Source organism: Eucalyptus grandis, chromosome 11, assembly GCF_016545825.1.
Source record: "Eucalyptus grandis isolate ANBG69807.140 chromosome 11, ASM1654582v1, whole genome shotgun sequence".
Classification (NCBI taxonomy): domain Eukaryota; kingdom Viridiplantae; phylum Streptophyta; class Magnoliopsida; order Myrtales; family Myrtaceae; genus Eucalyptus; species Eucalyptus grandis.
In genome coordinates, this window is record NC_052622.1 from 22971519 (window position 1) to 22999131 (window position 27613).

General features: G+C 37.1%; 1 protein-coding gene and 1 long non-coding RNA gene across 3 annotated transcripts; one reads left to right on the forward strand and one right to left on the reverse strand.

Annotated features, from left to right (window-relative positions):
- The first annotated feature begins 4538 nt into the window (after positions 1–4538).
- On the forward strand, positions 4539–24640 carry LOC104425470 (DNA-directed RNA polymerase I subunit 1). The gene is given in 23 exon segments (XM_039304245.1): positions 4539–4659; positions 4812–4981; positions 5148–5230; positions 5233–5313; positions 5538–5854; positions 7256–7531; positions 7650–7820; positions 10007–10163; positions 11136–11326; positions 12842–13105; positions 14213–14301; positions 14394–14541; positions 14623–14835; positions 15050–15397; positions 15501–15639; positions 16159–16367; positions 17850–18052; positions 19701–19899; positions 19983–20254; positions 21006–21146; positions 22660–23309; positions 23312–23424; positions 23808–24640. Coding segments are annotated over 23 exon segments (5046 nt in total). The 5' UTR covers positions 4539–4644; the 3' UTR covers positions 24405–24640.
- LOC120289404 lies at positions 23948–25508 on the reverse strand. Of its 2 annotated transcripts, none has more exons than XR_005547367.1 (3): positions 25484–25508; positions 24780–24876; positions 23948–24383 (listed from the first exon to the last, which is right to left on the reverse strand). It is a non-coding gene; the product is annotated as an uncharacterized LOC120289404 (long non-coding RNA). The 2 variants fall into 2 exon arrangements; XR_005547366.1 differs by lacking the exon at positions 25484–25508 and adding an exon at positions 25132–25477.
- Positions 25509–27613: the final 2105 nt, after the last annotated feature.

Sequence of the window (27613 nt, forward strand, 5' to 3'; positions counted from 1 at the left end):
AAAATAACAAAAAAATAACAATTTAGTTATTTTAATTTAATCTTATTTTTATTTTTATATATTCGAATTTAATTATTTTTATAAAATAATTTCAATATATAAAATAAATATATATTTATTATAAATTTGGGTAGTTTAGTATTTTAAATTAACAAAATTAAAATTACATCTCAATGTAAATAATATTTGAATTTTAATATAAGAAATTCAAAATAACAAAATAATAAAAAATTAGTTATTTTAACATAATCTTATTTTTATTTTTATAAATTCGAATTTAATTATTCTTATAAAATAATTTCACTATATAATATAAATATATATTTGTATTATATTTTAGGTATTTTAGTATTTTTGTTGTATTAGTACAGTCTACTATTTAATAAAATTTTATTAGAAAATAATGGGAGGGGAAAAATAAAAAAGAAATTAATTAAAAAAAAAAAGAGGAAAATAAATAAATAAATAAGCAAATAAAAATAAAGTAAGCAAGAGTGTCACGAGAGATTTTTAGTATCTCTGTTTGTAAAAAATTTTGTTCAATTTTACTTATGTGTCGTTTATACCAAATAATATACATGATATGATGTGAATATATTTGACTTTATTATTGTAATCACCAAACAATACATCAAAATCCTCTGGATTTCATAACCTATCTTATCTAGTCCTATATTAATTAGAAATGTGGACAACCAAATGTAGTCTTAGAGGTTTCAGGCTTGCTTAGTTATCCGGGCCATCTCCTTGGCCTATTGAGCCTTGAAGACCTCCAATTCAAGATATGCGCATGCAATGTGCCATTGTTTTTGCACCAAAAGTATAACAATGTTCATGCCCGTACTCTAAAAAAGTCACCTTTTTGAGATTGATTCTTTTAATTACACTGAAAATCGTTATAGGATAGGGTGTTTTCTATATTCTCTTTGTTTTTGTCTTTTCCCTTTTTATACAAATAGACAAGCGATGCAAAAGTTAAGGGTAGTACTTGTCCCGAATGATTTAATAAGTTGGGGTCTTTTAATTTCATTTTAAAAGATTTAGATGTTAGCTTCATCGATGTCATCAAAATTATGTGCCGTTTCCTTAGAGCTCACACCATATAGCTGAATCTTTGATTCAGAAGATGACGAAATAAACAACTTCGATGGGATAATGAAGCAAGAAGGAAGTTACTTTAAGAGAAAGAAACATGGGTTTAAAAATTGAAAATAAGTAGAGATGTTTTTGAGCGATTATTCAAGGAAGTAGTGGAAATTGCAACGGATTTAATTAATCCAACATGTTAGGGTTAATAATAAGCACTAACCTTTGCACACGCTCGCGCTTTGCACCACAACTAAAATAACCATCATGTTCGAGAAAATAGTGACTATTTTGATTTATTTTTGGCAAAAAGATACCACCGGATGTTAAATTTTCTTTTTCGAATTATTCAATCAAGTTTTGAACTATTTTTTTGTGCAATTGGATCCTCAAATCATGCCTTTTTGTTCGACCAAAAACCAAGCCGTCGATCATAGGGGCCATGCTTGGCCGGGCATCGATGGGTCACCAAACCCTGGTAAGATTTGGCCTTGGGTCACATAACTGTGGCATGATCTTTTTTCTTTTTTTTTTTAAGTTCCTTTTTCTTTTTCCTAATATCTATTTTTTTAATATTCCTCATTTCTAAGTCCATTTTTAAAGCCACGTAAGATACTATGTCAACATTTAAGGGAGACTTTATGATGTCTTCTTAAGGTATAAAGATACCAACTGACGCTTTTTCCAAGTTGTTCAATCAAGTTCTTGAACTCATATAATTTGGTCAATAAACTCTATGATCTTTCTTGAACATACCAAAAAAGTGTTATATATCCAGCATTGTTTATATTCTTTTCATTGTTTCCATTATTATTTTCTATACATATAAAAACATGTTGGAAAAGTTAAGCAGTATTTGTCCCAAATGATTAATAATTTGTGCTCCTTTAGTTTAACTCCAAAAGATTAGATGTTAGTATTGTCAATGTAATCAAACCCTTTAATGTTCATTTTCCTCATAACCATATATTTTCAAATCTTTATACACTCGAGAGATGGAGAGGAAAGTAATGGGATAATAAAAGAAAATCGTGTAAATTTTTAGATAAGTCAAATTTCCTATCATGTCAAGGTTAAATCTGGAATAAAAGTAAAATAAGAGGCAAATTCGTATGTTTCCCGAAATAATAAAATGTCGTGTGCCTATTTTTAAGGTCAAGTTCCTCCGGCCCGGCCCACGATTGCCGTCTTCTCCGTCAGATTATGATGAGATAAAGAACTTCCGTGGGATGATGAAGCAAGAACAAGAACAAGATCATTGATGCTTGACGATACCAAATTACTAATTGTTGCTATGTTCTTTTCATGATATCTGATATCATTTGGTTATATCTAATGATCTCGACAGACCTTTTCTTTCGCAAGAAAAGTGATGGTTTTACATGAAATGAAAAATTCATAAGCTTGTGGGTATTTATAGGCCATTACTGGCGAGCCTCCCGTGTAAGGCAATTTTCCCTCTGAGTCCTGCCACACTCCGCTGAGGGAGCCATTGCTCCTTGGAAGGCCATTGCAACCAACAACATAGCCACCACCATTACTGCATTCTACATAGAACTTTGCCACTTTTCCTTCTCAATTTCCAGTTCTTCACGTGGCCTCTTATTTGGGGTAGCGAAGGCCACGTTAGGCTCTCTTTTTTTTCTTTTTTCTTTTGAGAGATAAGTCGGGAGGCTTCATAATCGGACTTGGCTTTGCATGTTAATGTATAGAGATCTTATTTGAGAAGCTGCTCGTTTCCTTACAGTTGCTAATTTCCCAACACCACTCATTATGGGAAAGTGAGAATACCGGGAAAAGCGGGCGCCCCTTGAGAAAACCCGGAAAACCGGTGAATGGGAGAATACCACTCATCTCCTCGCAAAAAGAGGGTATCCCTCAGGACCATTAGAGGTTTTACGGCTTTCTCAGTTATTCCGGCCATCTCATTGGCCTACTGAGTAGAGCCGTTAAACAGGTGGGTCGAGTCGAGTTTGAATCGAGTCATTAATGGTTCGACTCAAATTGACCCATTAACCCATTTATGACCTATTTATGTTTAATGTAAATTTTCAACTCAAACCCGGCCCGACCCATACCCAACTCATACCTGACCCGACTCAACTCATAATAATAAAATATTTTCATATTTAACCAAATTTAAAAAAATTTATTCCTATTTTTTTAAAATATTATATTATTAAAATACTTCCAAGCTTTTATATATATATATTTTTTAAATTGTATTGCTAATATAGTTTTATACAACACAAATTTAATGGACAATTTTTATAAATTTTAAAATAATTATTTTAAAAAAATCGAAATTTAATTATTATTTTTTAAAAATTTTAATTTTAATTATTTTATTTTTATTTTTAAAATATAATTTTCTTTTTCTCTTTTCTTTTTTCTTTTTCTCTTTTTCTTAAACCAACCCATTTAAAAACCCACTTAAGACCCACCTATCTTAAACATTTAATTGTGAAACCCATTTAACCATCTTTTGTTATAAACAAGTGACCCATTTTAACACTTCTACTACTAAGCCTTGAAGACCTTCAATTTGTGACTTGCGCATGTGCAATGCGCCATTGTTTTTGCACCAAAAGTAAAACAATGATCTTGCTCGTGCTCTAAAAAGTTAGTTTCTGTGGTTTATTTTTTTAGTTACACTGAAAATTGTTATGGAGTAGGGCGTTTTCTAGATTCTCTTTGTTTTTGTCTCTTCCCTTTTTTAACAAATAGATAAGCGATGCAAAAGTTAAGGTAATACTTGTTCCAAATGATTTAATAAGTTGGGTTCTTTTAATTTAATTTTAAAAACTTTAGATGTTAGCTTTGTTGATGTGATCAAAATTGTGTTCTGTTTCCTTAGAGCTCACACCATATATTGAATCTTTTGAGTCGGAAGATGACGAAATAAACAACTTCGATGGGATAATGAAGCAAGAAGGAAGTTATTATAAGAGAAGGAAACATCGGTTTGAAAATTGAAAACAACTGGAGATGTTTTTGAGCAACTACTCAAGGAAGTAGTAGAAATTGTTTATTATATCAGGCCATTTTTTATATTCCATTCGTTGTTTCCTTATTATTTTCTATACAAATAAAAATGTGTTGGAAAAGTTAAGCAGTTTTTGTCCCAAATGATTAATAATTTGTGCTTCTTTAGTTTAATTCCAAAAGATTAGATGTTAGTATTGTCAATGCAATCAAACCCTTTAATGTTCATTTTCCTCATAACCATATTTTCAAATCTTTATACACTCGAGAGATGGAGAGGAAAGTAATGGAATAATAAAAGAAAATCGTGTAAATTTTTAGATAAGTCAATTTCCTATCAAGTCGGGGTTAAATCTGGAATAAAAGCAGAATAAGAGACAAATTCGTATGTTTCCCGAAATATAACATATCGTGCGCCTATTTTTAAGGTCAAGTTGCTCCGGCCCGGCCCACGGTCGCCGTCTTCTCCATCAGTGCCGCTCGCAAGCCTAAAGAAGCGTAAACCCCAAACGCCAAAGCGTCCCCCCTTAAACCCTCGCGCGCAGGAGCTCTCCGCCAAGAATCCCCACCGCCATGGCGACGGCAGAGGTCGCGCGCTCTCTCTTCCCTCCCTCCCCGCTTGTTCCGCCGCGCCCTAGCTGCTGCTGCTGCTGCGGCTGCGGGATTTCGAGTTTTTTTTTTGCCTGATTAGCTTCGTGCGTCGACGGCGTCGTTGAATCTCTTCGGGTGTTGTTTTGCAGGGGGTGTCGGAGTTCGTCGAGTCGGTGAGGTTCGGTTTCCTGACGGACGAGGAGGTGAGGAAGCAGAGCTGCGTGAAGGTCACCAACACGGTCTTGCTCGACAATGTGGAGAGGCCGGTGGCCGCCGGGCTCTATGATCCGGCGATGGGGACGCTGAACGACACAACGGCGTGAGTAGAGTACTCTGCTGCTTTTATTTACTTTCTGCTTCTTCTTTTTCGGATGAGAACTGCGCTAGTGACGGTGCGCCGTGCACCGGGGCTGTGTGCGTGGTGTTCTGGTGGCATTCGAGTGGTGGGGTGGTTGATGTTCGGAATGGCTTTCCTCTTTTTGCAGTTGTAAATCCTGTGGCCAGCGGTCGTTCAATTGCCCCGGTCATTGCGGTCATATCGACCTAGTTTCTCCGGTCTATAACCCACTGCTTTCAATACGCTCTATAATCTTCTGAAAAGGACTTGCTTCTTTTGCTTCCACTTCCGGGAAAGTAGGAGCCAGGTAATTCGTGGCACGTGAGTCTTGCTTTTACTCCTAATCACGGGAAAAGAGTTCATGATTAGCACTGCTGCTTGTTAATTTGGTTTTTGGTTTTTGGTTTAGGGGTGAGGGGTTGAGGGTGTTTAGGGATTAGGGTTTGGGGTTTGTTTTGATTTACATTATAGTCCTTAAATGTTCTTTTCCTCTGGACACTGTGACATGCTTCTTGATGCTGCTGTTTTGTACAAAAAGGTCGATGCATGTTTTCCAAATTGGAACTCATTGCAAAAGGCAATGTTGCTGGTGCAAAAGAACTGGATTCCAAGTGGGCTACCAATTCTTCACTGCGAGAGGCTAGTAATGGGGGTGACGTATCATGTTCGACTGTGAGATCTGATTCGCAGCATGACAGTCCTGTGAATCAGAAGCAAGGAGAATGGACCTCACTTCAGTTCAATGAAGCAATGTCAGTTTTGAATAAGTTTTTGAAGCCAACGTATAAGGAGTGTAAGAACTGCAAAGCTAAAAATCCCAAGATCAGTAAACCTACTTTTGGCTGGTTCCACATGGTATGGCTGTTGAGATATGCCTTTTGAGAATGCTTGATGAGGAAAATCATTTATATATGCGATTTTGTTTTTTTTCATATTTGTGGGTTATGACCATTTTGATTCGTCTGTTATTATCATGGGTTCATTGTGTATGATATGCTGGACTGTGAGTGGACTTATAGCAACTCTAAGATTTCCATTTTTAATCAAGAATAAATGCTGACTGTTAACATGTCAGAAAACATAAACCCTAGTGAAAAGGAATAAATATATGAAGCGGGCTTTGGTCTTCAATGCTAACTCAAGTAGTGTGTAGATACTTGGAAGTTTTTAAAGAGTCTGAGAAGAAGAAAGTGACCTGTCACCCCAAAAGCACATTATCTTGGTGGCTTGAGTTTTTGTATGGTCTCCATCCATGAGTCTATGAGCAGAAGTGAGTGATTGTAGTGTATCTTGTTTTTCCTTCAGTGATTTTTAAAGTCGATTGAGAATATTCAGAAGGTGAGTTGAAACATAGTGTGGAAAATACATTAGTGAGGGAGCCTTGTAGAAATCTGGAACCTTGACCGTCAAAAAATTTCTTTGAACAAAAGACTCTTGGAGAAAAGGTTTTAACTTTTGAGGCTACCTATGTCACTCTGACTTTTCTACATTGGTGATGCACTGATGGCTCTAGGATTTGACATTAGTGCGGTGTGCATATTGGAACATAAAATTGCGAACTCCACACTTGTAAGTTCATGTATTACTGTAAAAAATTACTAAAAATGTAAACCTCCCTGAAAATTACATGAACAAAGATTTTAAAACATGCGTCATTTGAGTTTTACATGCATATATGGCAAGTTCATGTCCAACGGTCAACATGTCCTACATCATGATAAATAGACAAATCAGACACCAAGATCCATATTCGTACTTGGGCACTTCTACTTGAATCTGAGTGGCATAGGAGGCTACCAATAACTTTGATCATTAAGCAGCTGAAGTTTGATGTTTTTCGTCTTAGTCTTAGCCATCCTCATTGAGCAACTTCTGTATGCCATGTCTATTGCCCTTTGATGACACATTTAACATAGCCTAATCTGAACGTTGTTCTTATCTGTGTGAATTTTGGAGTTCATATCTAAGTGAAGGCCAATTTCAGTCTGGGTAGGCCATGGCTGCATAGTTTCAATTGCTTGCACTTTTAAAATGAGCCTAATCTGCTATCTCTTTTTTAATGTTTTAATATGTTATGTGAATTTCAAGTTCTTTCTTAAGTGAATGCCAACTTTTGACTGGGTATGCATGGCTGCTAGATTTGTATTGCTTACATTGTTGCGTTCGGCTCAAATTGCTACCTTACTGTTTCTTGTATTATGACTGCATTAAAAATTTCCCTGGACAAGTAATTTTTACTTTTGGGTTGACCAATAGAGTGGCATGACTGGAGCTCAAACCAGAGGAAACATTATTAGAGGGAACAAGATGGATGGGCCATTTCTTGATGGAGATGGCGAGATGGAAAGTCTTGAAGGTGCCTTCCTCCAAGATGATGGTGGAAATGAAGCTGAAACTCAATCGTCCACTTTTGCATCTCCCGACAGTATTGGCATTGCCAAAAAAGGGCAGAAAAAAAGAAAGGGCCAAAGTTTGTCTGATGAGTATATTAAGCAGAAGAATTTTTTCTCAGGACCTTTATTACCATCAGAGGTATGCTAACTTCTACCATTGATATGGATTTGCTCTTGTCTGTCTGTATAAGAATTTTAGATTGTCCACATATGCATGGATTCTTCATTTTATTAATGTAGCCTACCTTTTTTCATAGGTTAAAGAAATTATGAAACTTTTGTGGGAGAATGAAGCACCATTATGCTCATTTATCAGTGACATACAGCAGCAGGGTTCTGGGAATAGTGCAACTCACTCTATGTTTTTCTTGGGGACTGTTCTTGTACCTCCAATAAAATTTCGTCCACCGTCTAAGGGAGGTGATTCAGTAAGTGATCTTCATTTCTTCACAAATTTTGCCATCGTTATCCTAGAATGGGGATCTCTTGCTATATGGAGCAGCAACAATAATGTAGCTTCTGATTTTGTTATTGATGAACCAAGAAAACCAATGTTTGTCATTCTCTGTTTTCTAGTTCTAAAATTTAGAATCTTGGTGGTACATACGAGAAGCTCATAATAATTCTAGTAGATATGGAAAGAGAAGGAAAAGGGGGTGGGAAAAGAAGGGAGGGTTGTTCTCTGTGCCTGCTTCCTCTTTAACTGTCCTATTTGTGTGTTGCACTGCCTGTTCTAGAGTGAAGAGAAGTCTGGCATTGTTTTGAGGCTTACGATGGAGATGGCAATGTTTAATTTCTCATTCTCATGGTTAAAATGACATGACCACTAAAAAATGGTTGATTGTGAAATCAATAAGCCTCTATGTGGTTTCCTTTTTTTCATTTTTTATTTTTATAAATTCCAATCATCAATAAAAAGAATGGTAATAGGAGTTCTCCAGGGTTTACCTTCATTCCTTATCAATCAATTTTTTGTCATATAGAACAGAATTTATGTAAGCAGTGAATTAGGAAAATGATTTTATTCTTGCGCAACTAACATTGACGCAAATTAAGTGATGCATCATGATGAGTAGGGACAAGTTGATTGAACTGGTGGACTGAGGTATTTATATTTTGCACTATGTTTATTTTTCTAGTATATATCAAATTAACCCTTTCAATTTTTAGTGCAAGTGTGGAGATATTGATAATTTTCTCACCCACACGAATTAACCCACATGGATGAAATGGAGAAGCACTTTTCAAATTTGTATATTGCATAATGCTTTTGCATCTTGTGGCACTTAAGGTAGGAGGAATTGAAAGGAGGGGAAAGGCAAGACACTTTCAGTTTTCCTCTTTATGTGGGGTAGATTGTAGCAAAATGAATTGAATTGAATTTTGCCTAACTATTGTCTTTTCCTCTATTTTTTAAGTATAGTAAAGAGAATTAAGGGTTTTATTACCTGGAAAGAATTGAAAATTCATGAATAGGAGTTTTAAGGGGCTACCATCATAATGCCAGACAAATAAGGTTCTAAGCCATCTGGCCTTTACATTTGTCTTGGAAATTTCCTCATTTATTGGTCAGCTTATGGTTGGTGTAAGGGATCATTATTGCTGCTCTCTGACCAGTCTAACACATCTTTATCAAATTTAGGAATGGACAATGATGGGTCCATCTAACTGTCAGATTAGTAATAAGTGTTTGACTAGGAAAGGAAAATACTACAGAGAAAATGCACATCCTCCAAACCTGACACTCAGTACTTATAAGTAGTGAGTAACCATCTTTCACTATCAGATAATCTAAATTATAAAAATAGTGATACTATATTCTATTTATTTTCAAGTCTGAGAAATACTAAAGAATGTCTAAATGGCTTCTTTCATATCTTCCCTGATCAGTCGATCTAAGTTATGCAATAGTGGTACTATTTGCCATTAATTTCCAAGCCTGAGAAATTCAAAAGAATGTCCAAATGGCTTCTTTTATGATTGAGCAAACTTGAACAACTCGAAAAGCAGGAATTGTTGGCTTCTAGGACTTCTTTCTGCTGATCGAAATTGTAAGATTTGGATTTGATTGTGAAGTTGTATCTAGCTAGACCTCAGACTCACTCTGCAACATGCTGGATGCTCACCTATGTCTTTTATCTAACAGAGTAAGAATCATATGTTCTCGTCTGCATGTTTGCCTGGTTGTGTCTTCCTGGAGAGGCTGGCTGCCTGAGATGACAATTTAATGATAGGTAAGTACTTGGGCTAAGAAGATTGAGATGCTGGATCAGCTTCCTAGCCCATTGTAGCAGTGGAAAGATTTATTTGCTTGGCCTTCATGACATCCCTTCATAGGTTAACTCAGTATACTGAATTTAGGAATGGAAAGGGTCAAATGGCAAGGCAAAGTCATACTGTTGTAGAATATAAACTATCTGGTCATGTTAGATCAAAAAAAAAAAAACTATCTGGTTATGCTCCTCTGTGATCTCTGTACAATAAGCACATGTCATAAGGCAATATCTGTGTGCAAGCTTTGTTCTATACTGGAATTCTTTCTTGCTTGAAAATTTTTTGAGCTAATTATTTTTTCCGTGAGATTCCACCTTAGTGTTTGGTCCTTTTTTTCCAGGTGATGGAACATCCACATACAGTTCTATTGGCGAAGGTATTGCAGGCCAACATCTCCTTAGGGAATGCTCATCAGTCAAATCGCGCAACCATCATTAGCCGATGGATGGACCTTCAACAATCAATAAATCTTCTTTTTGATAGCAAAACTGCTACAGGTCAGTGTTTTTCTGTCATTTTGTTTCCAATGTAGCTTAGCATCTGGAAGCCTAAGTTGGTAGACATAGCATTTCCTTGTTAAGCACTTTCTTTGAGTGCTCCAACAGTCTAATTGACTGTTCAAGTGCATGGACAAGAAAGAGTAAATAGTTCCTTTCTGTCGTTTTGTTCCCAATGTGGCTTAGCACTGAAGTTCCTAGACACAGCATTTCCTTGTTAAGCAGTTGTTTTTAGTGCTCTAACAGTCTTAGTGCCTCATTCCATGTTCAAGTGTATAGACAAGAAACAGTAAAAAGTTCCTTCTTTGCAACCATATGAAACTGAAGGAAGATTATGTCCAAGGTCTCCAAAGATTGATGATTTTTAAATTCAGTCCCCAGTCTTTGGTTTTTATTCCCATTGGTGACAAATCTAGATCACAGTTCTTGTATGACAGTTAAATCACAATCTAACTCCTTAGCAATATAGAGGTTACAAACTTATCTAAGCATATCCTTGGAATCTCAGTCATGTGCAAGACTTGTGATCCAACTTCAATGCATATGAAGATTGAAGATCAAAATCGCGCCAAAATGAAATCTTAGGGATCATAATCTTAGTATTAAAGACTAGGGAACATACTGAATTAAAGATCCAATCTTTGCAGACTGTGATCCTTTCTCAAATCAAATCATCCTCCTAGTGGAAAATGATAAATAGGACTCAGCAATGAAATTGTAAATAGAACTTTCTTCCAATTTTTATCAGCTTAAAAGAAATTTTTTTTTTCTTATCGCTGTCTTGCAGATTAGAGTCTCATTATTTTTTCATCTGGAAAGCACTATTGTATGCCCATTTAGGTTAGTAAGCATGCTGCAGAAGGAGTTCACACTGATTAAATTGGTTTTTTGGGCTAAAGTGCATGTTTGGGTTCTATTATGCACCTAATGAACTACTGATGGGAAATGAATAGATTTTCCACCTTTTGTTAGGTCAAGGTCGAAGAGATGTGGCTTCAGGTATATGTCAGTTGCTGGAGAAAAAGGAAGGCATGTTCCGGCAGAATATGATGGGCAAGAGAGTTAATTATGCTTGTCGATCTGTCATATCTCCTGATCCTTACTTAGCAGTTAATGAAATCGGTATTCCCCCTTATTTTGCATTGAGATTGACATACCCAGAGGTAAGCATGAAGAATTCTTCTTAATTGTTCATAGATGGTGTATTTTACTTCAGAATCTATTGTAATGGAGTGCAAGTTCTGCTGATATGCAGTGGATATGATTATTGGTCTAGTAAGGTGCTAATGTACCCAAAAGGAAACCTTGACTCCTTTTATGCTTAACTGACATAAACATTATTAGCACAGTGAGGTTGATTAGTGCTTGTTTCACGTTGATTAGCTTTATATGGATTACCAAATAATATGTTTTGAAGAGGTTTCCATATTTTGTCTGGGAAGTGAATCTATGGCTTGCTTGATGCATTGCATTAGGTCTTCATTACCTCTTGTGAAACCTCCCATTCTGTCTTTTTATTATCCGACTGCTATTATTGTGTATACAGACTTAAGAAGTGTGGTTGAAAATTCGTTTGTCCTTCAAATTAAGTTGTAAAATGGGGTTTGGTCTCATATTTATTGTGAAATAAATAAGATCTTAAGGCCCTTTTGCAAATTCAATCTAATTGACTTGGTGTAGCTTCGTTCATCATTAAAAAATTACAGTATGTTTTATGAAACTTTTAATATTTGGAGATATCTCTCTATTTCGGGGTTTTGTCTAGAGTTGTTACTACGAGGAGCAAGGAAGAGTTTTAGTGATGGTCTATCTTCCCAGGGAACTGTTTCCATTTGTACTTTCTAAGTAGCTTCATTCCCTTTCGAGCGGCAGTTCCTGATTATATTGTAAGTGGTACTCTTGATTCAATTCCACCAAACCCAAAAACAGTTCCATAGGAGCTTGCATTCGAGTCCTTTTCTTTATATATGCTATAACTTCTTTCCCCTGCTTTTAGTGAAGTTTCGAGCATGAGTTCAATCCCAAAACCAAAAGTCCATCCCAGCTGTCAAAAGATCTACGTGCGGATAAGGGATGAAGAATGCTTCAAATCCCGGTTATTCCTCTCCAAAGAAATCCCCGTATTCTATTCCTCGAGTCCCACATCGGCTTGATGCCATCTTCATGAAGGAGAATGCCCCAAAAGTGTCTGCTAAGATTAACTGTACAAAATCGGATGCTGTCAAATTTGCCTTAGTGCAGTTACTCTCTTTACTTTCTCTCAGTGAAGCTCCTATATCAGAATCCATTGACAGCTGCATAAATGACTAGAATTTGTTTTTCAATTGGAAGTGGTGCATATTGTGGTTGTTTCAGTACTTCTGTCAGCCTTGCACCTCTATTGAGTAATGCCTGAGTGGCAGCATCAAGTTCTGACCCGTGTATAAAGCAAAGAAATATTTCTCTTTCCATTCACTTTATTAGGAAAATTTGTGTTCAAATCACTAGGACTTTGGATCTGATCTTGAATATGTGGCAATAAAGAGTTTGTATCCCAACCATAACAAGATCATTGATGCTCAACAATACCAAATTACTAATTGTTGCTGCGTTCCTTTTTCATGATATCTAATTTTATTTGGTTACATATAATGATCTTGATGGAGTTTTTCCTTTTGGCTCAACGCCTATAATGACAGAGAGTGACTCCTTGGAATACTGTTAGTTTGCGGAAAGCTATTATCAATGGCGCAGATACTCATCCAGGAGCAACACACTACATTGACAAGTTATCTACTCTTAAACTACCACCAGCTAGAAAAGGTCGAATTTCGATCTCAAGGAGATTACCTTCATCGAGAGGGGTTGTCACACAAGCTGGGAGGAGTTCGGATAATGAGGTTGAAGGTAAAATCGTATATCGCCACTTGAGAGATGGAGATATCGTTCTGGTCAATAGACAGGTACTCTGCAGTAGTACATACATGACCAAATTTATCTTGTGTTGCTTGCTTGGATACTAGAAGAAATGTGGCCCTGCTCTGGAATTTGTTTAAAAATGCTCCTTTGGCTTGTTTTCTCTGGCTACCTTATTTTCATGGACTTATATATCACATTGTGCTTTTCTCATTTGTCATGGATAATGCACATTCCTGCAAGCTAGTACTTTGGCTCTAGCTGTTGTTGAGATGCTGCCTTAAGGATCTGTTGTATTAAAACTATCTGCCCAATTGTTATGGCAATTGCTTCCGCCATTTAATTGCTGCAGAGTGACCAACTCATGACCAGCAGGAAGAAAGATGTGATATTACTTGTACCAATTAACAAGCCTCTTTATATTTTTCTTTTATGCTTGGTTTGACATATAATTTTTGTGGCATAACATGGTAGTTATAATGGGGATATAGGTAACTCAAATAGATTTTCAGTCTTTGGGGAATAAATTTGCTTTTGCATTGAATTATTATTTTAAAATTGACTCTATAACTCATTAATAGTCAGTCTCACATTTTTGGAAGAGACATCGCTCTTATCATATTTATTTTTCAACATGGTTCAGAAAGGTGGGTCAAAGGCACCTCAGCATCATACGTCAAGGCCTCATTAAACAATTTTGGGTCCTACTGTATTTTTATGCGGATTGTATGCTGTAGATATGCATGTGTTACTTGAGCATTCTTCCATTAAGCATTCTTCCTATGAGTCTAGTCAGGGAGGCAATGCGCAAGTAATCATTAATAGTGGGTCTTCTCACGTTTGAAGGGCCAGAATAACTCTTAGGTACAGGGACCAAGAGCTTTCATGTGATAGAGTCCTATAGGGACTTGAGTGGGCCCAAGATTATACTGCGGGAATTAAGATGTGAAATTTCTTAGTATAAAGGCCAAACTATTTTGGGATGTAAGATGCATGGAGAAATGAGAAAAGTATAGCAGTCCTCATATTGATAAGACATGCTGATGCTGTACTACTTGTTTTGCCTAATTATTCACGACTTGAACCATTGTCTGTCAGTGAATGCCTCTGTCCTTCCTTGGCCTTGATGAAGTTTGATATTTTATGCCATGCAGCCTACACTTCACAAGCCTAGTATAATGGCACATGTTGTTCGTGTATTGAAGGGGGAGAAAACACTTCGGATGCATTATGCAAATTGCAGGTTGGCCAGATATAGACTGCTGAATGTTTGAAGGTTCATTTTTCAATTGTTTGTGAGACCTCATTTGGACATTTTTTGGGGTGTTTTTTCAGTACATACAATGCTGACTTTGATGGTGATGAAATGAATGTCCATTTTCCACAAGATGATATTTCACGTGCTGAAGCTTACAACATTGTGAATGCAAACAATCAATATGTTAAACCAACCAATGGGTCTCCTATTAGAGCATTGATCCAGGTTTCATTTTTTTTTGGGGTCAAATCAACTTTCCTTGTTATTAATTTGAGTTTGATGTAAGTATTGTCTTTATTCTGTCAGGATCACATAGTCAGTGCTGCAATTCTTACAAAGAAGGATACATTTTTGAATTACGATGAATTCAATCACCTCCTTTATAGTTCAGGAGTTTCTACAGCTGGATCAGGTTCTTTCAGGAAACTTGGGAAAAAGGTGGCGATTAATTTTGAAGACAATTTGCTCTGTCCTGTGCCTGCCATTTGGAAACCAGAACCTCTCTGGACAGGAAAACAGGTCATAATATGTTACATGGCAGATTCTTTATACAAGTGCTTGAAGATTCATCAAATCAATCTAGATGGGAAGCAAAATAAATTAGAAATTGATGCACTGTTGTACAATAATTTGTCTTTTCCTTTTTTTCCATTCTATAATAGAAAATACATTGGAGACCTATCATGGATTATACATAGAAACTGACAATTACTGTTTCCTCCTTTCTTTGCAGTTGATTGCTGCAGTTCTAGATCATTTAACTAGAGGTTACCCGCCATTTACTGTGGAAAAGCAGGGGAAGATACCATCTGACTTTTTTAAAAGAAAACTTAAACATAAACCCAGTAAGAGAAAGGGTACTAACAAGGATAAACTGAGGGAACAGGACAAAATAGAAAGAAATGAAGAGCCTGGTGAAGATACTGTGTTGATATTCAAAAACTACCTAATCTGTGGAGTCATCGATAAGGCTCAATTTGGTGACTACGGTCTAGTTCATACATTTCAGGAGCTTTATGGCTCAAATGCTGCAGGAATTTTGCTATCTGCATTTAGTCGGTTATTTACAGCTTTTCTTCAGGTAAGTGGCTGTATAATAAGCATGCAAGTTCCATAATTAAATTTTAGTGGTGGTTTTTTCTATCAAGATTATGAACTTCCATAATTTGATCTTGATGATTCAGCTGCATGGTTTCACATGTGGAGTGGATGATCTTTTGCTGAGTAAAGATATTGATGAAAAAAGACAACAACAACTTGAAGAATGTGAAAATTGTGGAGAGGAAGTACACTGCGAGGTTGTTGGGGTTAATGATTTCATAGGTGTGTTACTTTCTTGCAAGTATTATGGAAACAATTACCTTATTTTCTTTGCCTGTTGATCTAGTTGAGCTCTTGTTCCTTTTTAAAACTTATCGTGCTTACAACCAGTAATATCTTATTTGGTATTTCTATTGATATCCTCTTTATTGGGCATAGTGATATCCATGTCTGGTGCTTGAACACTAATTCCTCCCTGCCACAAATCTAGCAGCAGGCTGCCAGATGCATAATGATCTTGTTAGATGTTAGGCTCTTTCTTTTAATCAAATATAAAAGATCGATTTTGTCTGTTCCATCTGTCTAAGTTCCTTTCTTCCTGAATGCTGTATTTTCAGTATCTAGCGATCAAAATGGGTTACAGGCTTTAAATAGCTGACTGCAAGTAGCAGTTTTCAGGATTTTGGCAGGCTTGGTTCGATACTTCTAGATTTAGTGTCGTCATCTTTGTCAGACTTTTGTGTGTCTGTGTTATTGATTATATGCTTGAGATCAGTGGCTAATAATGCAAATGTGTGACAGACCCAGCAGAACTTCAATTGAAAATTGAAGAAGTAATACGCAGCAATGGAGATTCAGCCCTCACCAATCTAGATAGGAGGATGATTAGTAGGCTAAATGAGTTGAGTAGTAAAAAGATTGAGAAGAATTTGCTGTCTGAAGGGTTATTCAAGCCCACTGGAAAGAACTGCATTTCACTGATGACTACATCTGGGGCCAAAGGGGGTACTGTAAGTTGCTTGTCTTCTCCACATGTTCTTCATCTTTGTGATCCTATCCTTGCAGTATCCGGTTAATTTCTCTGTGGAATAATGGTGACATGCATTTTCATCTGCTTCTATGCTTGGATTGATTTCACCCAGTTGTGTTTGAATGTTTTTGGAAGATAATTAGAATTCTTTTGCCTGTGGTTTTCATTGACTTGAGTCTTAGACATCGTGATAAAGATTGGACAGTTTGACTTGACTCGGTGACATACTCTACTCAACATGAACACAAGATCTAGGCAGCATTTTCTTCTTAATCATCTGAGAAGTGGAAAAAAGACTACTATAGGATTTTGGTAACAAAATATCATATGCATAAATAGGAATTGAGCATTACAATATCTGATGAGGCTACGTGCTGGCAGTTTAAAGACTCAACTCTGATTGTCTGGAATGTTAAGAGCTCCATAGGTCCAAGATGTTGGTTATCAACAAATTGGAAAAAATTATTTCTGCTAATAAGCCATTTGCATCACCCTCTTTCGAGTGCCGATGTTATTCTGTTCTATTGGATAATTCTGTAAGTTTACAGAGTGATATTGGGTGCATCAATATAGAGACAAGCAGTTCCTGTTGCTGTTTTACATGTGATCCAATCTTGAGCCTGACCTAGACCAATTCTTTTTCTTTTGAGGGCAGGACATTAGAAGTGTCAAAAGTTGTGTACAGCACTCACTTTAGTGCTAAAAGTTTTCGCCGGCTCACTTAAGTGCCAAATTGGAGAAAAAACAATCACTTAAGTATAATTAAAATTTTATGTTGTTTTTTTTAAAATAGAAAAAAAATAGTCCATGTGCCATTTCCATATGCACATTTCTACCTCCTCGCTGTCCACATCATTTTTTCCTTTTTTTCCTTTTTTCTTCTTTTTTCCCTCTTATGTGCCCTTGCCACTCCACACTGTGCATGCAATGGACTACTCTCACCAGCACTCCCCTATCGCCACCCAGGCCTACAAGTTGCGCTACAACCTCGGATAACCCCTCTTCGACCCTGGCTCCTTGTCATGGTGAGGGTGTCACGAGGCTCGGGTGACCCAAGATGTAGGGTTGTATGAAGACAATGTCAGATTTGAGTTCAATGATGTTGAATTTGGTGTACCGACCAGCTCAATCTTCTTCCTCAGCTCTCTCTAAATTGCCACGTCGGATTTGGTGATCCAAATCAGAGTTGGCACTTAAGTGATTATTTTTTTTAAGAAGTAGCATTTAAATGATCCGAAAAAAATTTTGGCACTAAAGTGATGCCATACACAACTTTAGATACTTATAGTGTCCTCCCTTTTTTGAGTGATCGAGATTGATCTTTGCACATTGCAGGATCATGCCTATGATTGCAATGCTGACAACTAAGCTTATAACTACATATATGTTCATACAAGGATGCTGGGATGGAATGCATTCATGAAATTAATCTCTTAGAAATTCCTTGTTTTGCCTCAAACAGGCGAATTTCCAGCAAATATCTTCTCATTTGGGTCAACAGGAGCTAGAAGGCAGACGAGTCCCTAGAATGGTCTCTGGAAAGACTTTGCCCTGCTTTCCTCCTTGGGATTGGGCATCTCGGGCTGGAGGCTTTATAATTGATCGATTTCTTACTGGTCTGCGACCCCAAGAATATTACTTCCATTGTATGGCTGGCCGAGAAGGGTAATTTTTTTACAAATCTCATTTGTTGGATAATATTTTCAAAAATCAATTGATTATACAATCTTGAGATGGTTATCTGGATATGTTGGCATGTTTATTTTTTGTTTCCCAGGAGTTGTAAGTGATCTTTGGACTTCATCTGAGAATGCAGTGAATATAAAGATGATCACATCATTTTCAGTTATCATTATCTTTTGCTGCAATGGATTCCTCTGTTGAAGCTAGGGGTGTCAATAGTTCGGTTCAGTTCGGTTTTTTTGAAAGACCAAACCGAACTGAACCAATAGAAAAACTTCCGAACCGAACTGAACCCAAACCGAACGAACCAAAATTTTGTTTGGTTCGGTTTTCGGTTTTTGGTTTTCAGCTTTTAGTTTTCGGTTTTTGAATTTGTTTTTTTTCTGTTGCATATATTTTTCGTTTCCAAGAAATAAGCTCTTATTGGTTTGTTGGTTTGGTTCGGTTCGGTTAACCAATAAAAACTGAACCGATAAAGAAATTTCATTTTTTAATGAGAATCGAACTGATAAAAAAAAAAACCAAATTTTTCAGTTCGGTTTGGTTTGTTCGGTTTGGTTTTTGGTTCAGTTTTTGACACCCCTAGTTGAAGCTCATGGTGACTTTTGTTTCCCTTAGATAATATGATTAATAGATATATGTATTAAGATCTAAGAATGAAATATTCATTAAAAATGCTTTTATAAAGCCTTATTTGAAAACGACATGCAATTGCGGCGTAACGTATCACAATAAAATGTGACAGCTTGAGCTGCCGTTTTTAGTGCAAAGCAGTTCTGAGGATTAACCTTTAGTTCTTACCTTGACAAAATCATCAATGTCAAACTGTCAAGGGGCACAGCTGCATCTGTGGCAAAAACTTGTGCTGACAAATCCTTGGAATCATTTCTAAGAAGTCCTTTGGTTTGGGAAGTAGCCTCCACATTATGTCCTGTCTGGTGGCATCAGACATGAAATCCTTTCAAATGGTTCAAGTTTCAGTGCTGTAAAAGTGAACCAATTGGTAGTGTGATTTTTTTTTTTTTTTTTGGGGGGTTGGTGTTGGGGTTTGGTGTTTGGTGTTTGAAACCATGGATCTTTTTGCAAATCTATTTGATGGCTCATGGTACAAGGATTATGGACTGTATTGCTGATACAGAATGTCTCATCTAATTAGTTATGAAATGCAAGTCTACTCAATGGAACAAAAGGGTTCACCAAGTTGAGGTTTTTTTTTTTTTTTGGTATCTACTTTGAGCTTCGGCTAGACCTTGCTTTTAGTTCTGTCTTTCAAGTTTGGCTACATGCTTCCAGATTCCTTTTTCCGCCAGTGAGTAGGAAAAAATGTCATTTGTTTTTGTCTAATATGTTGTCTATTCGGGTGATTTATCTGCTCTGTGACTGCTGTCTACTAAGGCATGAATACTAATTGAACAATTGACTACTTCGAGGACAAATTGGAATGCACATGGGAATTCCTGTTAACCAGAGTTGTATAGTGGGAGTTATTCATAATATTTGTTGAAGGTTGGCTTGAGATGGGCATGCAGATGCATACTTTGAAACTTAATACAGACTACTTACAAAATTTCTTAAGCAAGTGACGTAGTGTCCAATGAAGTTGACATTAATCTTTTTGGCTTTTCCGCAGGTTAGTTGATACAGCAGTCAAAACATCTCGCAGTGGGTATCTGCAGAGATGCTTGGTAAAAAATCTCGAATGCCTAAAAGTTTCTTATGATCATACCGTCCGAGATGCAGATGGGTCCATCGTGCAATTTTATTATGGAGAAGATGGCATTGATGTCCATAAAACAAGCTTTGTGGCGAAATTTGATGCCCTGTTGGCTGTAAGAGCTTTGATCTGGTTGATGTTTTTGTGAGATCTATATTTTCTTTTATCATTGATAATAGCTTCACTGTTATCACACAGAATCATGACATTATGAAGGCGAAGTATTCCACTGAGCTTCGCAAATCTAATAGCTATATCACAGATTTGCCAGAAGCTCTAAAGGACAAAGCAAATAAATTCATTTGTGATAGGAATCTTTCAGTTCCTAGATTAGCAAGGAATGAGATATTAAAGCCAGAAGACTTTGTGAAGTCAGTGGAACAAAAATATTTCTCAAGTCTTGCACAGCCTGGAGAACCAGTTGGCATAGTAGCTGCTCAGTCTGTTGGAGAACCATCAACACAGATGACGTAATTATGGTTTTTGGCTTTCCATGATTTGATCATTCTTGAACAAATATCATGCAGGCTATTTTATTCTTGCTTGCTTTTGTTAAAGTGCATATGGCTGGGGATCTAGGATAATTCTTGCTTGATTAACCGTATTGTTGATTTATGTAGAATTAACTTAATGATCTTTTGTAAAATTGACATAGGATTTGAGATTGAGACTGAGATTGTAGTAGAGTCACTTCAGAAGCTGAAGCTTAGTGTGTAGAATCTAATGATGGTATTGGATTTGTGTCTTGTTGAGATCAGCTTCGTTGTGTCTTATTGACATTAGCTTTCATCACTCTCCCTAGTTTTATATTTGGTTTCTTCCTCATTGAAATGATTTCTCCCATTTTGCTCTGAATAACAAACTCCTGATAAAATTAGAACAATAGAATGAAAACTTATCTGATCTGAAAGCTCTGTGGTTCAATATTTCTCTGAATCCTACTCCCTTCTTCATTTTACTTTATAGTGTACTTTTAGAGAATCTGTTATTAAACTTGCATTTATGCATGTTTAGGTGTAGGCTGATACGGTTTTTGTTGGGGCTGTCTACTAAACGTAGGGAAATTTATCGTCGTTTTCCAAATTAAGAAGAGGAACATTGAATATTTTTCTTACTTGTATATAGACATGATTGTGTATTGTTCTTATTGTCAACACTTGCATTCATCTTGTTTGCTTCTCTCTTCATTTTCTGATGACATGGAACATTGTGGCTTTCCAGATTGAACACTTTCCATCATGCTGGTCGAGGAGAAATGAATGTGACACTTGGAATTCCACGCCTACAGGAAATATTGATGACCGCGTCCACTGATATTAAGACTCCAATTATGACCTGCCCTTTATGGAGAGGGAGGTCAAAGTAAGCTGCTTAATTTAACCTCTATGCTTTAGATAAATATAAAATGTCATGACCTAGAACTTCTCATTGCATTAAACCATTAGAAACTTGGATAGACATTAGAGTTTGGAACTACAAAGAAAAGGTGGGCTTGTCTATTTTTTACGTATGAGACATTCAATGGGGCGGACAGAGAGTGATGGGACAAAATCCTTTTTGCACCTTCGTTTATTTGGGTTGCCTTCACTATGGAGTTCTCACCTCTGTTATTCATATGCATCTTTGTGTTGACCTGCAGTTTTTTTTAATTATTCAGCCCTGTTTCTGAGAAATCAAATTATCAATAGGAATGTGAAGAGAACAATTATCTGTGTCTATGATGATTTACTCATCTTTTGCAAATTGCAAGGGATAGTTGAATTTGTTCATAGTCCTGTCTTTAAGCAAATATTCAAACTTCAATCTGCTGCACATAGCTTTTGCCCCAATTGCTTCTGAGAATTGAAGAGAATGAATTGTTGCTCTGATTATATGTCAGTGGTCCCTCTTACTAGTTTGAGAAGCTGTAGGTTGAAATTTGAGGTTTCTTTTTTTTTTTTAGTTTGAGTGCATGTCACTGGTCACTTCCACTTGTAAGCTGCAGGTTGAAATTTGAGGTTTTGTTGTTTGGTAATAATTCAGGGTCATTTATGGCCTAACCTCTGAATTTGTTGATGTAAGTTTTAACTGATTTACTCATAGTAGAGAAACATCATATAGAAAAGACAGAGGTGCCTATGAGTGAATCGGTGTACTGCTTTCCCAGCTGACAAAATATCCATTGCATTTCCACTTTCAAGCTGTTTGTTGTGAGAGGATATTTAGAGGTGGTTGAAGTAGATACTTGAGTCAGTGAGTTGGTGAAGAAACATGTGTGTATGAGTGTGTGCACTCATGTGTGAGAGAGACAGAGAGAGAGAGGGTTAAGAAAATTGCAGAACCTTTCACTATTTTAGGACTTGAAAGCATTTTCTCCCTGTAGAAATAATTCAGTGGTCTTTAAAGTTTGTGCTTGCAAGCATAGTTTAAGTGTTTGATGTTACTTATTGCATCTTAATGCGTATTTGTTGATTTTTATGCTTGTTCCTTAAATTTAAAGAACTGTCATATCTTCTCAGTATGTAGTCACCTGTCTTATCTACTAATGGAGCATACTCCCTGCTTAGCCATTTAAGTTATTTCTGGGGTTCAATTTGTTATGAACGACTGCAGCATGCATTAGCTAGTGGCTTAATTTCTGTACTCATAAGTGAAATTTTTAATGTATTCCCAGTTTAGGATAAACATATATCATATAAAGCTCTGCTGCTTTTTGTATAAGTTTTTAGATGTCAAAATTTTTAGATGGCACTGATAACAGGCTGATTGTTGAAGCCTCAAGCCATTACAAATTGAGCGGTTTTATGCTTACTTTCTGTCCCTTGATTCGAAATATTTTGTATTACCTACTATTTGCATGAGAATGTGCATTGATAATGCTTCGTGTCATTTGTAGGCAGGATGCCAATTCTCTTGCTGAAAAATTAAAGAAAATCACTGTGGCCGAAATGATTGAAAGTATGGAAGTTGCGGTTGTGCCATTTGCAGTGAATAATCACCAGGTCTGCAGCATATATAAGCTGAAAATGAAGCTTAAGAGGCCTAAAGTCTTTTCAGTAAAACACTGTGAAGAGATCTTAGAAGTTGTATACCTTAGGGAGTTGGAAGATGCAATGCAGAATCATCTTCTTTTGCTCTCCAAAATCAGTGGGATAAAGAATTTTACATCAGATTCAAGACCCAAGACATCAAGCGAGACTGATGAAGATGCATCTGGTTTGGCTTCACAGCATGCTGAGGAGAGGACCGTAGATGACGATGCTGATGATGGTGATGATGATGGCAATGACAATGATGATCTTGGTTTTGATGGGCAAAAACGTAAAAGACAAGCTACAGATGAAATGGAGTATGAGGATGGTTATGAAGAGGAGCGGAATGAACCGGAGCTGTCTGCTGGATTAGAAAGTGATGGTGATCAGGCTAATGATGTTGATATTGGTGAAGATGGTGATGGACCGCCTGGGATAGCACCAGAGATTGTGAGCCCTTCTAAAACAAAGAAAAGTAAGAAAAATGCAAAGTCGGATGATGAAGGAAAGAAGAGGTCAGAACAAAAGTGATCAAGGAATTTGACAGAGCAATTTTTGTGGCAGCAAATGGATTGGACTTCGAGGTCCATTTCAGATTTACTAATGAACCTCATGTTTTGCTGGCCCAGGTAATTAACAGATTGTCCCCCATTATTATTCACAGACTCTTGGAACATGCCATGCTTTTATATAGATGTGCTATTTGTCTACCTTGACCAGCTTTAGGAATGGATGTTCATTTTAGTACTTGTACCCGACTGTAAAATATTGTGTAGCATATTTCTTCTTCTTTGACCTCTCTTTTGATCAATACTATCCTGTCGATGACCTTTTCTAGGACATGCTACGTCCTGCTTCTTAAGGAAGCAGCTTTGCCATATATAATTTTTTATTTTTGCTCGTGTCTCTTGTGGAAATTTCGGGAAATGAGATTTGCTTCTGGACTTGATCTTTGTGGCTATATTATAGTCCCTCAATTATTGTGAAGGTGACGCTCTTGTTTATTATGCAGATTGCTCAGAAAGTGGCCAAAAAGGTGTACCTCAGGAGCTCTGGCAAGATCGAATCTTGTCAAGTGATTACTTGCAAAGAGAACCAAGTGATCTACTATGGGGAAGATCCCAAAAGAAGACAGAAAATTGAGGCCAAGGATAAAGAAGCAATTCCGGCAATTAATACAAACGGAGCGGATTTTTGTGCGTTGTGGCAAATGCAAGATCAGCTGGACATTAGATATATATATTCGAATGATATCCACGCGATGCTCACTACATATGGGGTGGAAGCTGCCAGAGAAACCATCATACGGGAGGTGCAGAATGTCTTCGGTTCATATGGAATATCTGTGGATATGCGTCACCTCACCTTGATTGCAGACTTCATGACCCACGCAGGTGGGTATCGTCCAATGAACAGACTTGGTGGTATAGCAGAGTCCATATCACCTTTCAGTAAGATGTCCTTTGAGACAGCTTCCAAGTTCATTGTCGATGCAGCATATCATGGGGTGGTTGACAACTTGGAGACCCCATCCGCTCGGATATGCCTCGGGCTACCTATGAAGATGGGTACTGGTTCTTTTGATTTACTACAGAAAATTGAGTTATGAGGCGCATGATTTGATAGGAAACTACAATGAAATGGCTATGGAGTTGTTAATGTATAGAGAGTACTGAGGTGGGCAATTTTGTCTGGACTGCTCGCCCTGTTTTTATCAGATGTTGAAGGTCCATGTTAACATTATTGTTGATTGTTTCTCATTCATTGTGATAAGTGCATATCAGTTTAGTGCATATTCTTGAACTTTGATATCCTTTATGACAAAATCGACTTGTTATCATTCAATCTTCGATGTTCACTTTAGCGGAAAAGCGTAATCTGTTTCACAAGCGTGTTTGATGTGTCTGATACGACAATTCACTCTATGGTAATATAATAAAAATCACTATTGAAAATAGATGGCATTCTTTGGGTTGTAATTTACCTGGTGTTAAGATCAGAGTTCAGGTGATCTTATGGCCGTATGCCCTAGTCGAGTTGGCATGTTTGGAGTGTAGCCAATTGATCATCACCATAAAATTCTAGCCAGCACAAGGAAAGTGATCATAAAAAATCTTCAGTCAATGGCATCTCAGAATCTTAATTAGTGCAAAATGAGTACAAATAACAAATCGATCCAATACCCACAATGATTTTCTGCGAACTCGACTAAACCGGCACAGAAAAGACATGGTGTACACAAACATACTTGTTCATGCCAACTCTAAGCACACGGTATCGGTAAGTACACGTCGTTTTATGCTCCAAAAATAAGAAATTCTTCGTAGTAAGTTCACGTGAGCTGAAAAACACCATGAACCAGGATGAGAAGCGCAGTGCAGCAGACGAGAACGCAAGGAACAAGAAGAGCGAAACTGGCTCCGGTTAGCATTGCCGGTAAAGGCGCGATTTCAGAGTCCTGAGCTGCAGCACCCGACATGGAGAGCAACACCACAAACGCAGCAACTTTCATGCCAAAACCCGACATTTTGCTTCGCACAGTGAATTTGTATCCGCGAGAGGGAGAGATCAAGAGAGGTGAATGTGTGGCCGCAGGGAGACAGCAGGAGCACGTGAACATGAACATACATAGAACGAGCATGTTCTTATAAACATAAATGGCAGCACAGAAAGAATCAGATGCAGCACCTACTCATGGAAAAGATCATGGCGACGAGTCATCGAGTGCAGCGCCACGCGCAGTTGGGGACTCGCTTTAGCCAGCTAAAAATCTCTGGAGCACGCACCCGACTGACGTTACCCATCCAACTTAGGGGGACGTACGCACGCTAAGGAAAGATAGGGAAAACACACCATGTGGTTCTACTGGTTTCTTGAAACAGGTGCATCGAAGTTATCACACACTACCATACCTGAAAGAGACTTTTTTCTCTCGTGCGCAGTCTTGTAATGAGGTTTCTTGCCGTTGTAAGACGCTCTTATTGGGAAAGATTTATGTTTTGCTCTTGCATGACTTTGTTTGCCCCGGTTAGCTCGATGGAAGACGCTCGGAAACACTATGGTGAAGTCGGACTTGGCACCGAGTTAGGTGCAGCTTGAAACTCTGACTGTCTCGGCGAGCAAGGGTGGATATTACCGTCAATTTCGGAGGTAGATTGACCTCTTCAGTTTACCTCTTGAGAGCACTGAGGCCAAGAAAAAAAAATTCATCTCAATTAGACATCTTCTGTTCTAGTGCGCAGCCACGAGATGCTCACCAAGTAGGACATATGAACTGCCGGGGAAATCATCACAAAGGGAAGGGCAGAGTGAGTGTCCGAAAGAGGTATATAACCTGTTCAATTTACCTGTCGAGAGGTGGGAACGGCTCGACCCGACCCCCGACCTGACCGAATTCAAGACCAAACTCCCGATGGCAGTATTCAAAACTCACCTATCAATCACCTTACCTGAGATGATATCCTCATTAATGTCGAGTCATGAAGTTCTAAATTACGCCAAGCCCTAAGACACTATATCATTCGTGCTTCCGCCATCAATTGAGACAGTGATTGATACATCATTTATAGCAAAGGTGATCTGAGCCAGATTAGGCCCGAAGATCAAGCCTATCGTATTTCTCAAGCCTGCCCATTATATGTATCTTGCATAGAAATGTTGGGGGCAAACTAGGGCCAAATATGAATGGCTGAACTTTTCCATGGAAGCCTATTATCTAAACCCGCCCATTTGCCTTGCAAGTCTATTCCGGCTGAATTGCATCCCAGCCTGTTGTTCAACCTCAAATTTGTAGTAATCCACACTTCATCCACGTGAACCAAGCCTCACAAAGAATCAACTGGAGACCATCTGGCTATAGGTTTCTACCCATGAATTACTTCCCAAAATCTCTACGATCTTGTGTGGAACTTGAGAAGTTGCAAAGTTCGAAATTAGTTTCTCATAGATATAACAGTCAAATGTCGACATGCTTACTCAATAACAAATTTCGACCCAAAACTTTATACCCGAGAGCCAAAACCCTAAGTCTTTTTACTAGTTAAGCAAAGAATAATGTTAATGATGTCTAAGAAAAATGTATCAAATTGATACAATGAATAATGTGAAAAATGTTCAATAAATATTTTAATTCGTAATTGTACTAGATACTCAATAAGAATGAGTTGCATTACTAATTTTAACATAAGTCTTAGGGTGTGTTTTTTCATAGAAAACTCAAGATTTGGAAAACATTATACGAAAAATTATTGGTTACATCTCTTAGAAAAATTATCTAATGGAAAATTTTTTATTACCAACAATAATTTATGCCTAACTATTTTTTTATTGGTGATGAAGATATTTTGCATTCATTTATTTTTATAAATGATACAAGTGATCGTTTTTTGGAAAATGTTCTTCAAATTATAAGTTTTTTGTGAAACAAATACACTTTCAGTCTACGTTCCATTATTCTTATGCAAAATTTTGGAGTCGGTTGAGATAGAGAATGGAATACATTCTATTATCAACACTCATCAAAACAAATTATAATTCAAGAAAAAAAATGGGACTAGGGCAAAATTTCGATTTGCATTCTCAAATGACATATAACAATCTTATAACAATCTTAACATAAACGATAATTGAGGTCACATTTATCATAAAAGATTAACCGAAAGTCCAATTTTCTTGTCTACGAAATGATGGTCGAGAAAGTTCACTTCTTAGAAATGAATCAGGAAGAAAACTCTGCAACACAAAGAAGAGAAAATAAAAGAGCAAAAAAGAACATGCATCCTAACTCAAGGGATCGATCAATGGACAAATGATTGGAAC